We start from the raw sequence: 18456 nt of genomic DNA, 5'->3' as shown, positions 1-18456 counted from the left end.
TCCGTTTCGTATTCCTGTTTACTTATTCTCTGATTTAATTACTAATTTGAGGAACACTGAACCTTTTTCAGGGAGATAATCTTGGCTGTTAAATAAACACCGACTGTTAAACACTGTTTTCTAAAAACAGTCGTCAGAATAACGAATGAAAGGGTCATGTTAGCGATCGTTATATTAGATTTTGAAGGATCTCAAAGAGCGCCCGACCTCATACATATGTATGATCAGTCCCTGTTACTGCAGTAACATGTTAATCAATGTGAAGGACACAATGTCCACATGCCTGCAACATAGAACTCGCATATCACAGTCTGAGCTCATTTCAGAATAATCTAATCAGACTGCTCTGGTAATTCTCACCCTTCTGCTGTCTAATACTTAATTGGCGTGGCGCCAGCGAGGGCATAGACGATTAGATTTTGTTCAGTGATCAATGCAGACATGTGGATCGGGAGGAGAGGAGCTGTGGGCTCTTATATTCAGCTTATTTTCCCTCAGTTCCCAGACACGCGGCCCTGAATACTAGTCGTGTTCTGACTTTGTGGCTGAGCTGCCCCGGAGCGAGCGGTATGAGGAACACTGTGGGTAAATAAAAGATTCATTTTCACATCTTGTTCATGCAGTCATCCTAAAGACCGGCACAGCGTAGGCCCTCACCATGGTGATGTCACTGCATGACACATTAGACACACACACACACACACACATACACACGCGCGCACACACACACACACGCATAAAACGACACACTCACTGCTTAGAGGAAGGAAAAAAACACACGTGCGCTCCACATCTGTGTGACATCTGCAGTCATTTCCAGGTGAAAAAATGTAATATTTGTGTGTGTGTGTGTGTGTGTGTGTGTGCGTGGCTCCTTCTCACCCCGAGCTGCCTGTGTGCATGCTGCCATGATCATGAGAGACTCCCTGTCCTGGAAAGTGATCTGAGGGAGCAAAGGGAAGCCACGCAGCTCCTCATTAAAAATTCATCCTGTTCCTTACTGCTCACAGAAACACACAGACATGAAGGTGAGTGCTCACACACATGCCTGTACACACACACACACACATAGGACAGAAGAGAGGGGGAGGAGAGAGGCAGCATGCTCTCCTGGAAATTACATCATCCTCCTCGGTGGACTTAGCAACACCTTATCCTCGCCTACATCAGGATGTAGCGATGATAACGGCCGGCCACTTCATTTTGACAAATTCCCTGATTCGCTCCGATCCGCAGATTAGCGCAGCATTGTCTTTTTATCCCGGCGAAAAATCAGCAGCGTCGTCAGCAGTTTGGCCGACGCTTTGTCTAAGCGTTAGAGTCGCAGTACGTACCTCCGCAGACATGAATAATCGAGTGTCAGCCTTTCCCAGACACCAGGTTTACATCATTTCCTGTAGGAGGGCTATTAAATCATCATCCTTCAGGTTAAACGCCCAACTCACTCCATCAAGCTGCTCCGGCTTAGACATGTGAGTGATAGAACAAACAGCGTCTGAATCAATTAAAGTTGGGTCACATTCAACAGTCGACGAAATAAAAAAAAATCATACTGGTCGCGCGGTCTGAACTGTCAAACTACAAGATTCAACCCCCGTCAGCGAACTCTTCCCCGTCTTTACGCCGTTTTGAATCGAAGCGGTTTCGGTCGTTCTCATTTGACAGATACGATCTCATTACAACTGTTTGTTTTCCCAACAGCACCATTTGCTGTGACAGTGGGGTCTGCCAGGCCTGTCGACTGCAGTAAATAGTCACTATGGAGTGCAGTAAACATGACCATCTGACAGGCAGATCCGACGTCCTCGGAGACAGACAGGGTGGTCGCAAAGGCCAGTTCGGTGCCTCGAGGGCTTCGCCATCAATATGGCTGCCGGAGGACGTGCTATGCCTCTGATGACACCAAACCTACTTCAAAAACATTTTGTACAGACACATTTATGTTTCCTTCAGGAAGAACTTAACACATTGATGATCTGTTGACTTCCAACTACCGGCATAGTTAATGACATGCCCACTAGCCTCAGCTGTACTTTATGTTTGTAATAATCAGCAAATGCTAGCATGCTAACATACTAAACTAAGAAATGCTAGCATTCGGCTAAAAAAACACCACTGTACTACCTCACAGAGCAGCAAGCATGGCTGCAGACTCTTTCTCTGGTTGGTTTTCTGTAAAAGGTGGTTACTGATTAAGTCTGGTGTGAGTTTCCGTTGTTTTAGCTAACTCTCTGTCCGTTTTGCAGCTAGCATCCCCGTCCCACCTCTCTACGCCGCCGCTAACATGCAGCGGTATAAACGCCAGACGGCGGCGGACAGGAGGATCCCGCTCCCTGTGTCTTCATGAGCAGACGGTTAGGCCTCTTCACTCACTAAAGGAGAATCGAGAAAATAATCAACGGAATAATCAATAGTGATAAACAGGCCACAGGTGAGGGCAAGAAGAACACAACCTGTTACAGTCTCTGCAGGTCAGAGAGAAAAATCAATCGGGCAAGCTCAACTGTCCTTCTGAAATTACAACATCGTCTGGTGTCTTTGCATTGTTGCACGGACAACAAATCAATCAAACTGGACGTCAAATACCAAAGACATCTGATATCTAAATACACTTTAAGCACAGACACACACCTGCACTATCCTGAGCCATCTGGACCGGATCACCTTCATCCTCTCAGACCGGCTGTTTAACGTTACTGTAGAAGAGCTTCATGCTCTCTGCCTCCATCCTCCTTTGCCCTCCATATCTGCCCCGTGTTCACTTCTCCATCTGTCATGCTCAGACTCTGCCCTGCCGGCGCTACCTCCAGTCGTCCTCCTCTGTCCTCCACCCGGCCCCGGGGCGGCGACCCACAGCTCAGCTACAGAAACCCCTCAGCACCCCCCTCCCCCTCCTTCCAAGATCCCAGACCTGAGACTCTCGCTCTCCCACTAGGTGCTAAGAGGGCTTCGCGGAGACGGGAACATCTCTGTCGTCTTTTCCCAGCTGTTTGTGGGTTTATTGGAAGAAGTTCATTTAATTTATTTTACGTTTTTACAGTCGTGATCACGTGTTAAAGGGTCACGTCACCAAAATCACATTTTAACTTTCTTTATCTATTCCTCTGGCCATTTTAGTTTATGTTTAGTTTCACTATTGATCACTGCTATGATCTCTATGATGTCCAATTGCAAAAAATTCCCATCTCATAGCTCAAGGTGACGTCCTCAGCTGTCATCTTTTGTCTCACCAGAAGTCTAAACACCCCAAAGTATTCATCGAAGACAGAGAAATCAAGAAAATATTCATACCTCAGAAGCTGAGAAAGAGTGAAATCTTGCAGTTCACTGATAGATTCGAAGTTGCAGGTAAGTTTGATTAATCGATTAATCTGCTTCAAATCTTCAGATCTGCAACAACTTTTTTTTTTAATTCAATGATTTCGCTTGGAAACACCGCAAATTTTGTGTGACAGTGACAAGATGCAATCTTTTTTATTTTCGGTCCACAACTAATGATTATTTTGATGAGAAGTTAATTCATTTTTTTTTGTCCATAAAGTGCAACAAAATAGTGAAAAGTGTCGCCAGTTACAGACAGTCAGATGTTAAATTTACAGAAATATAAATCAGAGAAAGTCAGAGAAAGGACGTTTGAGAAGCGGAGCTGAAATAAAAGTTATCAAAAAAACTAAGAAATGCAACAGCAGCATGTCTGAACAGAAACACAGTTCTTTACCGTCGACGGTTTACTTTAAAGTCCCTCTAGAGAAGAATTATTGCACCAGAATGTACAGACACATATTATGATTATCATAATAAGAATCATTATCAGCTGGCAGTCATACATCCAGTTGGTGTAAAGCCACCAAACAGACCCTAACTCCGCTCCCGTTCCTCCCCCCCCCCCCTCAGAGATGATGCAGTGTGTTTGGGCTGCGTTCTGACACAAAGCAAATACGGCATAATAGATTGCAAATGAACTGCACCGCAGACACCGCCAATTAATCAAAAGGCAGATTGTCGTACTTTCTCTGTGCCATTGCAGGAAAAAAAAAGAAAAGAAAGAAAAAAGGAGTGAATCGCACCTCCTTAAAATGAATGGATTGTATCTGCAGTTAATTATCATTTACTACAGGGTCTCTTTGGGATGTTTCCACAGCTTAAGGATACGGGCGCTGAAGTGGAACAGAAAAGGAGCTCTGCTGCGATGGAATCAGAGATTGGCCCGCTGGTAATTACACTTTCATTGTAAGAGGATCAATTCTATGTAATCAGAGTGCAATCTCAGTGAAAATCGAGTGGGTATTCAAACCACTTTAACGTGGAAACTTTACATTTTCGAGGGAACAACGTTTGTTTAATAAACAGTGGCTGAAAGCAAATGCTTGTGGAGTCTGATTACACTGGGTTACACTTCTGCTCTTGACCTCTGACCTTTGAACCACCCGCAGTGGTTTGAGAGGCATGATCAACCAATGTAGTCCATCATTCATTGATTGATCGTCAAGATGTTTTCCCTCACTTAATAAATCAATCCATATCTGTGTAGATAAAATCTCAGAAAACAGTGAAAAATCATGAAAATGTGTGATTCCAAGAAAGCAAGGTGTCTTCATATTCAGTGTTCTGTTGGAGTTTTACTCAAAAACTTTTTTAGTTAATGATCATAAACGACGTGGAAAAGCAGCAAATCTTTAAATCTGAGAGGCTGAAATCAGAGAACATTTGGCATTTTAATGTGATAAATAACTTAATAAATGATCAAAATAGCTGCTAATTAATATTCTGATCTAATAGTCAACTGACTGTTGAATTCAGCTGACAATGCCATCATACACTTTCCAGTAGTGTTTCATTTGAATTCAACTCGCTGCAAAAATTTTTGAACTGACAAAATTGCAATAATTGACGCTCTTTTGTATGTGTGATGTAAAAAAAACCTGTTAGTTATTTCTTAAAATCCAACCTTTGTATCTGAAATATGTACCATATGATACGATACGATGCGGTACGGTACGGTACGATTTGATGAGGTACGATATGAGATACTTTGTTGTCCCCGTCCGGAAATTTGTTCGGACTCAAATGCTGTGCACATGTAGCTGAGAAGCTAGTTAACTTAGCACAAAGACCGGAAACGGGGAAGCACCTAGCTTCTGTCCATGCTATTAGGGTAAGTCCATAGTAGTCTTGTTGTCGCCATCAGGTCCCAGCTGGGGAGTATTCACGTGTATCACCATTCTTAAAACCACTATTTGTTGTTTTTATAAAATAAAAAAGATTTTGTGTGCTTATTAGTGAGTTTTGGAGATGCTGGTTTGGTGGACTTCTAAAAAAAGCTAGCTGTTGCCATTCTTGATGCTAGGCTAAGATAACCAACTGCTGTTTATAGCTTCAATTTAGCAAAGAAAGCAGTTATAAAACTTTTGTAGTTTGCTTCTTAAACATTCAGAGAAACTTTCCAAACCACTCCGCAGCAATACTCTCGTCTCCTCTGTCGACCTTCATCATTTTTATGTTCCAAGCAATTTGACAAAACGTGACTACATACAGCACACGGTGTACTTACACTGGCTGTGACACAGCCACGTTTCAAGTGACAGACTTTTGGTTTTGGTTTTAGTCCCATCCCAAAATCCTGTTTTTGATATGAACATGTTGCGTTACAGTTGTAAGCTGACATGGGAATGCTCGTGCCGCCACCAAGGCAGTCAGCAGTGCTCACCTATCATGGTCTGGTGCCACACAGTGTGCTTACACAGAGTCTGGCCCGGGGTATGTTTGGTATTGATTTGTTCTGTGGTCATGTGGGATAAAGATAGACCCCACCCAACAGGACCGACTGCAGCTAAAAATAACACGTGTAAATCAAGGCTAGAGCCACACACACACTCACACACAGACACACAGTGATGCTGCTGCGCTGGGGGTCAGAGGGGATAATTATTATGTAGTAACTGAAACGCTGCTCCTCCTTTGACGCATGCCCCGTCTTTAATGCTTGTTCTTTTATTTATTTATTTTTTAATTTATAGGCAAGGCTGAGAGAGCGGGGGGGCTGGGGGGGTCCTCAAGCCGAGCGGGTGACAACATTTATGGGAGAGTCCCACTGAAGTTTACAGCCTCTCTCCCATCGACCATACCTATCTGAGCCATTAATCATACACTAAACCAATTACCACGCCATCACGCCCGTCTACTGTCCATCTCGTCTCACAGACCGGGTCGGGACGGACGAACGCCACCGCACGGAGCGGCCGAGACGCGACTATTAATAGACAAGAGGGGGAATCATAACAGTGCCTTTCCTTGTACTCCGAGTGTTTTCTTTAAATCTAGGATAGAAGGTTTTGTTGTTGTATTTAACTGGATCTTGCCGTGGTTCGTGACGAGCCACATTTTCAGAGCAAATACTGATGATAGGTGCATTCAGGCCGTCTTTTAAGGACATCGTAACGCGATATAAACAGAGTTGCTTCTTCCTTCGACCAATATTAAGATGGTTTAAACTATCAGAAGCAAGATTTTGTAAAAATAATCTCTTGAATCTGCGCCCCTTTGTCCATTTATAGATGTTCCTGGTGGAGCAGCCTGCCCGGCCACCCGCTGTGCCCCGTTAATCACCGTGAGTGACAAGCGAATTTTAAATCCTTAATTACAAAAACCAGTTTTCCGGCTCTCTTCTGTGGGTCTGACAGACCTCGCACCTCTCTCACCTCTGTTGAGTGTAATGACATAACGGATCGTGATGATGTGACATTTGTCGGGTTGGGTTCTGTCAATAACACTGATGGTCACGGCACGTTGGTCTCATGACGCATCTAACATTACTCGACGGCATTAGCAGCCAATCACGTTGCGCGAAACGAACATCACATCACAAGTCATGACGATGGCGGACCTGTTGACTGCTTAGGCTGTATTATATCACTCTGCAAATTACCAACGGGGTATTGAGGCTCTTACATACATCTGCACTCTCCTCAAATCCACCGGACCACTTTGATGAAACAGTATTTTAGCTTGCATAATGTGACAGTTGCTGTGTGAGTGCGCCCTCAGCCTTCCCTGCTGGCATTTAACCGAACCGTACCTCCCTCCTCCCCCACCGACACTCCAACAGCACTCTCAAGTAACCACGTCTGGACAACATGAAATCACAAACAATGGGCAAATCCTAGACCTAGCTAGAAACTAGCAAACTGGCTAATAAACTTGCCACTATATTCAAGAAGTTGTAGCAGTTTCTGTCCAAGCCATTTGGTCGATCTGCTGTCGCAAATATTTTTAAAGCTTACACGAACGGGCTACTATTATCTCCTGGGACAGAAGAGTCATGATGCAGATTTAAAATGGCTGCCCTCGAGGTCAGGTCGAGAATTAAAAATGATAAAAAAAAATATAACAGTTCAAATTGCGAACACAGCACTGTTTATACTATTTTGTGCTACATCGTAACAGCACTGGTGTCAAACCTAAACAGACCCGAGGCTGCACTCAAACACAATCAATTAACTCTACAGTGATACCCGGGTACCACAGTCTGTTGATGCGCATCGCTGTAACTGAAGAATTATAACAAACGGAGACCTCGACAGCAACACGACACACTGCTCTTAACGCTGTCTCCGGCCTCAGCCTAATCCGGTAATGTCAGGCCCGTAATTTGGCCTTAGTGGGCAATAGAGAGGGCAAGGCGGAGACCAATAAAACAGTCGTGTTCGGCAGCGACTGTCTGCAGTCTCAGCGGAGCTTCGATGGAAGGCAGGCGAGGGCAAAATGAATCCCATCCATCGCCGGCTGCAGGGCAGAGTGACAGTGCAGCGCAGTAGAGCTCAGTCACTTTACACCAGCAGCTGAGAGGGAGAAGGAGGAGGCGAGGCGAGGTCTCTGCCTCAACAAGTGGCTGTGAGGCCCCTGAATGCATTTTTTTTTTCTCCATCCACGCTGCTCTCAACTTGTGACTAACTGTAATCCGGCCCATGCAGCTGGGTGTACAGTGGATCGGTGTCATAATACAGTGTAATGCCACTTTAGGGCCAGGACATTAGCCTGGGTGGGCATACTCCAGCTGGGTAATCCTTATCTGATTGGACTATGAGACTAATCCCGCTCTTCTTTGCCGCTCCGCTCTGATATCTGCTTTTATCTCAGGCCTGCCTCTCATCCCGCCTCTGTGCTGTACACACACACACACACACACACACACACACACACACGCGCACACACACACACACACACACACACCATTCAAACATGTTTAAGTACACTAAAGCACACACACAACATACGCCCACGTGTGTTTTAAATGCATGTATGTACACTTCATTGATACGCCCACGTGCTCATGCATAAAATCATGAAGCACTGCGTGTGAACTGTGATCTCTAGTGATTGGCGGGATGTGATGCCTTACTGAAGCCATTTTAGCTAAAAAGAAAAAAAAAGAAAAAGGAAGAATGCTTTTGTAAATAATCTCTGTCATGTAAAGTGGTTGATGATCCAGGTGAAAAGAACACTCCGCCATGGCTACACTTCAAAAGTTAAAGGTGCAATATGTAAGAACTGGGCACTGGCTAGCTTATCGCATGAAAACACCTAATTGCTAACTGCAGCTGCTATTAGACGGCTAGCTAAGTTATCCACGAAGTAAGCTGGATAATTGTAGTTAATTTTTTATGTTTTCAACTAAAATTCTTATTAATTGCAACTTTAAATCTACAATCACAAGGAGAAACAAGCCAAAAATCTTGTTGACATAGAGAACAAGAAAACATTTGCGAGGTCATTACTTCTACTGACTGCGTCACAAAAATATATCTAAACAGCGTCTTCTTATTTCCGGAATTATGTTAGCATCCTAACAGGCTAAAATAAGATGATGAACATGGTAAACTTGCTTCCAAAACATCTGTATCTTAGCACTGTAAGCATGCTAGTGTTAGCATTTAGCTCAAAGTGCTGATGTGCAAAACAGCTTCACAGAGCTGCTAGCATTGCTGTACACTTGTATAAGCATAAATGCCGAAAGAAGCTCTGTGAAGCGGACATGAAGGAAATGACACGGCACTCCCTGCAGTTTGTGATTTTCAAGAGAAAAGAGCAAGCACATCGAATTATGAGCCTAAACAGACACGTCTGTAGGTAATAAAAGACAAAACATCAGAGACCATGGTCTCCCTCCTTCATCACGGTGTCCACCATTTCTCTCCCACGCCTCCTCCTCGGCTCTCCCTCTCTCTCTCCTCCTCGCCACTGTGGAGCCTGAGGGCGGCGCTGTAATGAAGATGAATGCCTCAGATTAGCAGCAAATGCAGAGCGCTTCACCTGGCTGGGAGCACAGGGGGGCACAGCGACTGCTCTTAAAGTCGTCCCAGATAGGACGGAAGGAGCGGCGGCCTCCAAGCCTGATTCATCAGCAACACACATGTTTACTGTGTGCACGGCTCATGCCTCGGCAGCTGAATCTCTCTCTGCGCCCACACTGTTTGCAGCCACATCTGTGTTTGTGGAAAACCCAATCACTGAAAGTTTAATACCGCCTCAAGAACGCAAGTCTGAATTGCATACCTAACATCTGCAATGGAGGACCATAAGGTGCAGGTTCTTCCTTCTGAAGACTGAAATTGCCAGAGTTGCCTTCTGGCATTTGGCAGTGGATAAAATCAAAGAAAAACCATTCACTGTCTCTTTATCAAAATCCTGTCTTCACTTTAACCAGTTTTTTTTGTGATCCAAGAAGCAAAACTGATGCAAAACTAATAAAAAAATGTAATCTACTTGACATGTTGAGACATATCAATGTTATATTTTCAGATATTTATATGGGGATCAAGCTTTAGGTCTATTAAAAAAATAGTACAGACTGTCTGTCACAACTTTACAGAGCCCAAATGTATTGTTTTCTCTGACCAACAGTCCAAAAACCTAAAAATGTCAATTTTACGACGATATCAAACAGACAAAAACTGAAAATCCTCCTTCTGGAGAAGCTGGAACCAGAAAAATAGCTCTTATCTAATGTTCTGCTGATCGACTCGTCAATTATTTAACCAATCGTTGCAGCTCTAATGTGACTGTCGAAATGACATAACTGGACCCTAACGCGAATAGTTATGAAATCCTTCCTGTTCGTATTGCTTCCCCGCGTGAGCTCCAATAATAATCATCTGAAGGTAGTGGACCCAATCAGATCTCAGGACAAGTGATCCCACCCCGGAGAGCAATACATCCCAAACTGCCAGGTTTGACCTTTAAAGCATCTTCAAAACTATTGCACTTGGCTGGTGATCATTAAAGCAATAACACAGAGACACAATGTATATATCAGGCATATTACGACGGAGATGTTTTTGCCAGAGTCCTTTAATATTATCTGTGTGCCAATACAGAGTCTGATCCGATACTCATATTTACTCAGGCTAATTGTTGAGTAAATATGTATCTGAATCATTGATAGAACAGCCGTGGGATTCTGAATCCCCCCCACCGTTTTATCACAAGCTGCTAGACCCAAATATGAGGGCCCTGGTTCAAAAATATGAAATGTATAAACAGCAGAGAAAAAATGTACAGATTAAAGTGTGTTAACGGGTCATGGGGAGCACTACTTTAGGAAAGAAAATAGTCGTATAAACCCTTTTGTGGCTCTAACCGATAGGTGATGTCACTCAGTGGCATTGTGGGTAATGTAGGGAACCAGGTTTTGAAAAGGAAGAAGAAGAGCCTGGAATGTAAACTGCCCGTCATGAATCCCACGGTGTCATCGGAGTGCGATGCTAAACCAGTGGACTGCTTTTTCAAATCTGATGCCTACATTACCCACAATGCAACGTGTTCTTATCCCGTGTCCCGTATAATTTGTGTTTGACAATCAGCTATTCATCTTTGCTCACACCACCTTTAATCATAACTGAATCCAATCGCTAAGGGGAGCGAAACATTATCTTCAGGTCGAACACGCTTCAACAAAAAATGAGAGGATGCTACTTGAGCGTTTTGCTCTTTGTTAATTAGCATTGTCGCATACATTTGGCCAACCTAATTTAAGCCGATAAGCCGCATTAAAATACGTCCGGTCGGTTTGGAAATCGGTAATACATTATGCAAGGTACTGTACGTGTTTGACTTCATTTTGTCTGAAACCAAACCTACGTACGCTCCTCTGCCAGATACACGGACCTTTTCTTCTTCCGGGAGTGAGGTTATTTTTTCCTCTGTTGGTGTTTCTCTGACAAGCGGCAAGTGAAGCAGAGGTCAGGGTGCTGAAGAACCCAGTGTGGGTATTCCCATTTTGCCTTTTTCACAGGTTCTCCTCTCCTGTAGCTGGTTATACAAACACAAACCGTCGCCCACCTGTGTCCACTCTGCGAGCAGGATGTGTGGGCCCAGCGCTGCCAAACACACAGTCTGTGTTCTCTGCTGCGATAAGGACGGAGCGACTGCTTCAACCGTTTGCAGCCTCAGTCGCTGCCTGATCAACAGCAAGACTTCATTTAGGAAGGAGCTGGGGGAAAGATGAATGCTAGTCATCTTGGCACTTTGAATTAATTGCGCTGTGCTGCAAACTGAAGCCTAATTAACATCTGAAATGTTAAAATTGATATCACTCCTCCTGATTATCTGCGCTGAAACAAGGCTGGCTTCGTGGCGCGCTCGTCTCTGCCTCTCTCCAGCTGCATCCGCTCTGTACTTTTTCTATTTTATAAACGATTTTCGGTTTAAAAAACCTACAAACTACCTATAATTAAATGTACTCCCTTTTCAAGACCCAATTTCCTGAGCAGGAAGTCATTTGAATTAGAATTTAAATGAATCTGACCCTGGTAAGTAAAAGCACCGGCCGCCCTTTCTTTTCACTGCCTCGCCTCTTCTGGGCCGGGGATCATTCATGAATCACAAATGACAAATCTGGGTTTATTTCCTGCCATTTTGATCTCCGATTCAAAAGGGAGAGGTTTTTTCATTGTGCCTGTACAAAAGCAACATACACACACACACACACATGCCGGGGCCAAGAGTGTGATGTCCTGATCTCGTCTTGACTCGGGCGCCGTTTTGTTTGCCAATTAAATAATGGCCTGGCAGGGATAAAGGCCAGTCACTGTCACAATTACACCCCAGCTGGGATTAATCCTGTGTACATTAATGTCATCATTGTAAGAAGAGTTCATACACCGGAGCGCTGCATCAGCATTCGCCGTGATCTCTTGCATCTACCCTGGATAGTTTCTCTGAAACTCTTTGTGACACCTTCACAAGCTCACAAAGACGCTCACATCTGGAGTCGTAAAAAGTGGAACCACAGTTTTCTGTTTCTGACACTCGAGCAGCTGAGGTGTAAACACTGTGATCAGCAGTCGAGGCGAATGCTAAAACTTTTCTTATAGTTGTACCAGTGGGATATTCTGATTTTGGTGTAACTTCTTCCCTCCGTGACTTCCTCTGCTTGGTAGGAACACTTTCCCCCTCGATCACAGAGCTCATGATTGAGCACATTACGATTAAGGGAGAGTTCAGTCTTGCTCAAGGTAACTTCGACACATGGACGACCCGCTCCACCGGCTGACTCTGCGTCTAAACACAAAGAGCCGTTCAAGAACTTTCCTTGAACAAATCGAAGAATTGATCAAACAAATCTGTAAACAAGACTCCGAATCTGACCAAGCAGTCGGTGCCAACTTCTCGGTGCTGGGCAGGCAGATATTGGCAAGGGCACAGTGCAATAATCAAGAAGTATTGAGGTTTGAAGTCCTCCTCAAAGGGAAGAGACTGTCCTTCCAAGAAAATGTCAGACTTTGACGCAAGAGGCTACTGTTTGGTTTCCTGTTTGTTGTTTTTGTGCCTATTACCTTTTAGGTTGATATGATGACCGTATGGGAGTTGATTTTGTGTCCAATTCATCTTAGTCTCCCTCCCTTTTAGCTCTTTTTTGGTCTCTACCAACTATTGAGGGAAATATTTGTCTATTTAGCTGCTAAACGCTTCAGTATTGTGATTGCACTGAGACGCATTGCTAGAAACACATCGTCACACTACTTTATCCCTTAATCATATATGAAGGCCGGCTGCAGCCTGGCTCCACATGTGCACCACGCTGCTTTGCCTAAAACATGCTTATCCAAGGATGTTTTTGAAGCCTGACCGGAGGAACAAAACAGTTGTTGTCCTACGGTACAACGTGCCTGACATGCCCTCTTCCCTTGCGCTACGCGTTCTGCTTTTCCAACGATTTTTTTAGAGATTGAAATATTCTCAACGCTTCGGTACTCTTCAATTACATATGATGGCCGGCTGCACATGCAGCCTGGCTCCACATCTGGGCCTTTCTGATTCTGTCTAATGCCGAGCAGGTACGGTTGTTTTATTGGAGCTTATTCAGTTTAAACAGCTGCCTGTTCTGGCTGAAAATGACGCCATGAGAGCAATGATATTGGACCAATACAGGGAAGTTTTGGGCCGGACTGCAAAACGATGACTTTAAACTCACTTTGAAGCTCTGGAAATCTGAGGTGAGCTTGTATCAGTACGAGTGACCCTTTGTACGGAGTCAAATCATTTCATACATCGCCATTGTCTTTAAATTGGACTTCTTACTTCGAACCAGCCATTAATCTTTGAACAGAAGGTGCTCAAGAGTCTAGCTGCTTATCACAGGAGACAGAGGAGCACGAAGTCAGACACCGCGGCCTTTCAGGGTCTCACGGCTGAGACGATGAGCAGATTTGCAATGCTCCGCGCCCTCACAAGGTCACAGTGTCAGAGTCAGTGCCTCCGCTGGAACATGACAGGAAGCGCGCCGCCTCCGTCTGACAGGGCAGGCGCGGGAGGTTGTCTCGAGAAAAAAACCAGCGCTCGGGACGAGAGGCTGCTTGAAAGCACCGGACGCAGCCAGGTTAAAGGTTAGACGACGAGCCCCGCCATCATCGAGGTTGTTGACAGAGGTTCATCTCTTCTGCCATGAAGCTACTTTTACGAATAAACACCCTGTCTGAACTGCCGACCCTGTGTCACATCCTCTTTACCTGGACAGAACCAATGCCGTGTCCCTTAATTAGGGTTAGACAATTGTATTGGTTTGCTGATAAATCAGGCTGATGCACGATGAAGGTTCCTTCCCAACTACAGCCCCTGAATGTTATTATTTCATTATTTAAACTCTGATGTCTGACTAGTGTTACAGAGTGGTGTGGGAGGCTTTTATGCAACAGCTTCAGGCTGCAACCAGAAACTGCTTTTCCCTGCCTGCAGGAGCAGAACACCCTGAAGAACTACAGTATATTAGTCTGGATTAAAGCATATATCCAAGTTCCTTTTTGGCCTTGTGATCACTTAAAAAGAAGAGATGTCTACCGAAATGCATCTCTCCAGCAGAGAGGTGATTTTTCTTTCTGAGATTGTTTCATTGGAGATATCTAAAAGGGAAACTGCAGCATTTCACTGGAATAGAAACAAAATTGGGGTAAAATTAAAGGACAGACAGGATTTTTCTTGGTTAAATAAACTTGTGAACCCTCATGTTTATCTCGCAAACACCTTGAGGGAGGTCTTAAAACGGAAACCTGCCTCGCTCTGCCTGCAGGAGGTGAAAGAACTGTATAAGTGTGGACTTAAGTGGAGGGTTTTTAATCTTGATGGTCTCAGTTTATCTTGCCATGCAACCTTCAAAAAACCAAAAAGCAATATTTCAATAGAGTCACCAAGAGTGTTAATTAAGATGTTTCCTCTTTTCTGTTCATTCAGTAACCTTGCAACCCTGAGCTTTTCTCCCAATTCTTTGGGGGGTAACTCTGCATGCAGGAGATAAATGTATGGATTCAAGTGGAGACTTTCAGTGTTGATGATGTCAGTTTTTTTTGTGCCTCGCGACCTTTGAAAATCACAAGCTGTATGTGACTTTTCAAACTAAAACTGGTCATTTAATAAGAGTCAGGATGAAGTAAAACTGTCAGGTATGTTTCTACATTAGAGAAATGTTGGAATGTGATGAGGTAGAGGATTTTTCCTCTTTTGTGTCCTTTCAATAACCTCGCAAACCCTCGCGTTTATCTTGCAACCCCTTGATGGGGGGTCCCAAAACGGAAACCTTGTCATTCTTGGATTTTAGGTTGATGAATGCAGTTACATTTCAACAGAAACAGATGCGTCCTTAAACGGCCAAGTGTCACGGAAGGAAAAAAAGCAGAGAGGAACTTGACATCCGAACACAGACAGCTGTAAAGCCCACAGATGAAAGCATGTTTGGGGAGCTGGTTGAGCAGCAGAGAGAGTTTGCTCTTACCTTCCAAGCAGCATGTCCTCCACAGGCCCGAGTGGGTCATCACCTCCTCGTTCTTCTTGCTGGTCTCGTTCTCGCTCATGGACTTGCTCCTGCAGACGCCGCGGGAGTACAGCCAGTAGTCCGTGCCGACCGCGATGGTCATGAGGCTGAAGGCCGCGAAGGCTCCCACCGTGGTCAGCAGCATCTGGACTCCGCGGTCGAACAGACCCATGTTTCCGCATTCCATGAAAGGGGGACCCCCTTTCCTCTTGATGTACAGGAAGTAAATATTTGAAAATTTGCGGGACCAAATCAAACCGAAAAAACGGGATATACTCGAGCGGAAGGAGAGGGAAGAAGGAGGAGGAGGATGCGGTAGGAACCTTATGGTTGCGTTTGGGTGAGGACCAAACAAGAGAAAAACTGAGGATGGCTTTTTGGAGAGAGGGGGGGAAGAGAGGAAGAGGCAGTGATGTCTCTCCTCTCTGTTTGTTCTTACTTTCTGAACACCCAGAAAGATTGATCTTTTTTGGAAAAATCAGGTGCGCAGAGGATGACAGCCCTTCAGAAGGCCTTCAGCTGCAGATGTAGCAGCAAAAGTGAATCACAACACTGAGCTGTGAAGGACTATTTATCTCCTAAAGCCTACAGCGGCAGAGTACGAGCCTAACGTGGACGTGACGAGAAGCAAACTGAGGTTTGTTCTCTACAGGCCTGCGAGGGGAAAAAGGCAAGAAAGAGCTCGTTTCTTGATTTGTAAAGGTTACAGCTGAGCACAGAGCTGAATTAACGTGAGCTCAAATGGAGCACAGAGATGGTAGGAGGTGGTGGTGGTGGTGGTGTGGGGGGCGACGCGGTGTTGGAGTGATGGCAGGCTTACAGTACAACAGTTCAATATGTCTGTTACAGTGAGTTACAGTTACTTTAGTCAGAGGTTATAACATTGCGTTTACTAGTAAGAATTCAGAAGTATATCTTTACCCTAAAGACTATTATTAGGCTATTAATATTATTGTTCTAGTGTGTTTTGGGAAAAAAGCAAGGAGATAATAAAGTGGGGAGGAAAACGAAGGACAGCAGGGGAATCTATCATATTAGTGGAAACAAAAGAGACGGATTCAAGTCCTGAAAGCTATAATATAACGGGTTCAAAGAAAAAAAAATACCACAAACCAACCCTTTTACACGTCGGAGTGAGGGAAATCAAGGCTCAACAAATAAATTGATTAATCGAGCAGACACGCACACAAACAGAGAAAACCGATAAAAACCTAAAAAGAAAAAAAAAATGTAAATTAAAATTAAACGCGTAGATTTTCCTTTTTCCTAAAATTCTGATCCCCAGTTTCCATATGTAGCCCTATAGCTCTGGGAAGGTTTCCGCCGAAAATGGGGGTCTGCGGTCAGAGGAGGTTCGGTCGTCGACGATCCGGAGAGAGCGGGGAGCATCCAGCAAGGCAAGCCGACCATCACTCGACATAGAGCCGGCGGGAGGAGGACGAGGAGTCGGTGTGGGCGCCGCCGCGGCCGAGGATGATGCGTGTTGTCCCGGGGATGGAGGAGGATGCTGCCGCCGCTTCCGCCGCCGCTGCCTCTGCTGCTGCTTGAATATCCAAATTCACCGTGGCAGTATCACACCCAGGACGGTCCCGTTTGTACAGCCCTTGCGCCATGTAATAGGAAGAAAAATAAATTCTGATGAATGTTGCAATCACCCTCCTCCTCCTCCTCCTCTTCTTCTTCTTCTTCTCCCTCTTCTTCTTCTTCTTCCTCGTCTGTCTCTGCTTTGCGCGCTCGGATGCAGGTTCGGCCGCTTGCAGGAGGAAGATAATATATATATATATATATATATATATATATAAATTATTATATTTATATCTGGGACTCGCAGAGATCCACAGACAGAGCTGCTGGTGTTGTCACGATGTCAGTGTCAGCGGCGGTATACATTCAGTACATTCAAGCTCTCCCTCCTCCTCCTCCTCCTCCTCCTCCTCTTTCTTCTTCTTCTTCTCTCAGGATGAGTGTGAGAGAAGCTGCTCTCGATTTCTTTCTTTCTTTCTTTCTTTCTTTCTTTTCAGTCTTTTCTTTCTGGTGACGCTTTTAAAAGGCCCACAGTGTGTATGTATATATGTATATATATATAAATATATGCTTGTGTGTGTGTATGCGTGCGTGTGCGTGCGTGAACGTGTGTGTGTGTGTGTGTGTGTGTGTGTGCTCAGCGCTGCAGCAATGGAGGCTCGTTGCTGGAAAGATATTAAAGATTTTTTTTCTTTTCCTTTTTTTTTTTAAATTCCGTTTCTGCGAGTGGAGGGGGCGGAAGGAGGGGGTGTTGCGATGGTGGACTCTCTCTTTTCTCTCTCACACTCTCTCTCTGTAAGGTAGATGGTGCGCACGGGCTTCAGATTCACGCGTTGGTATCATCGTCCGATCCAATTGTTGCAGCGCTCACCCTCGCGAAGTCCTCTCGCTCCCACGGTCCCTCCAGTTATTATTTTTATTTTTTTGTTATGAATAACAGCGATTTTTTAAAATTGAATTATCATTATTCTTTTTGGGTCGCATAGAGGCAGACACCGTGTCATCCTCTGATTATGATTCTCTATGAATGACAATCAGCAGCGAGGACGAGCCTTGGAGTCTGGCGCTGGCTCGTGTTGAGGAGGGTGGTTTGAATTCAGGGACATTTTATTCATCACATCTTTAATTTTTGGGGGTTAAAAATGACCGACTCCTGTGTGATTAGTGTGCAGCGTTTAGCTCAGAGATGATGATGATGGTGGTGATGATGATGATGATGTGTGTGTGTGTGTGTATGTGTGTGTGAAGCTGTGGTGCTGAAAGAACAGCTCCCTCCAGCTCTGCTTCACCTCTGTGGAGTTTGTCGCCCCCAGCTGGTCAAACAGTTTCATCACAACTGGTCAAAAATACACAGTGGGTATAATTTGCCCCTCTTGTCAATGGGATTTTGATCCGTGATGTTTTATTTACCTGACTGTAACATCTCTCACTTTTTGTTTGTTCGTGGTGCTCCCTCCCCTTGTGTGTTTCTTTCTTTCCTCCAATCTGTGGCCGCTGTATGCTTGCGATTAAAGCTCAAACGATTAGTGAATTAATTGATTACCTATTTTTGCGTTTATATCCACTGTTGAGGCTGCTGTATGTGCACAGCATTGGTGTCAAATATAAATGTATCATATCGCACTGTATTG

The 18456-nt window shown here is 44.5% G+C and overlaps 1 protein-coding gene across 1 annotated transcript in view; it reads right to left on the bottom strand.

Annotated features, from left to right (window-relative positions):
• cacng2a (calcium channel, voltage-dependent, gamma subunit 2a) overlaps positions 1-17857 on the bottom strand; it is a 65847-nt gene extending 47990 nt beyond the window's left edge. Inside the window, exon 1 of the mRNA XM_030407082.1 lies at positions 15263-17857. Coding sequence (XP_030262942.1) covers positions 15263-15488 — 226 coding nt within the window. The 5' untranslated portion in view covers positions 15489-17857. The remainder of the gene's footprint in view (positions 1-15262) is intronic.
• Positions 17858-18456: the final 599 nt, after the last annotated feature.

This window comes from Sparus aurata, chromosome 23, assembly GCF_900880675.1.
Source record: "Sparus aurata chromosome 23, fSpaAur1.1, whole genome shotgun sequence".
In the NCBI taxonomy this organism is placed as follows: domain Eukaryota; kingdom Metazoa; phylum Chordata; class Actinopteri; order Spariformes; family Sparidae; genus Sparus; species Sparus aurata.
Note: the sequence above shows the minus strand (reverse complement) of the source record. Positions and strands in the feature narration are given on the sequence as shown.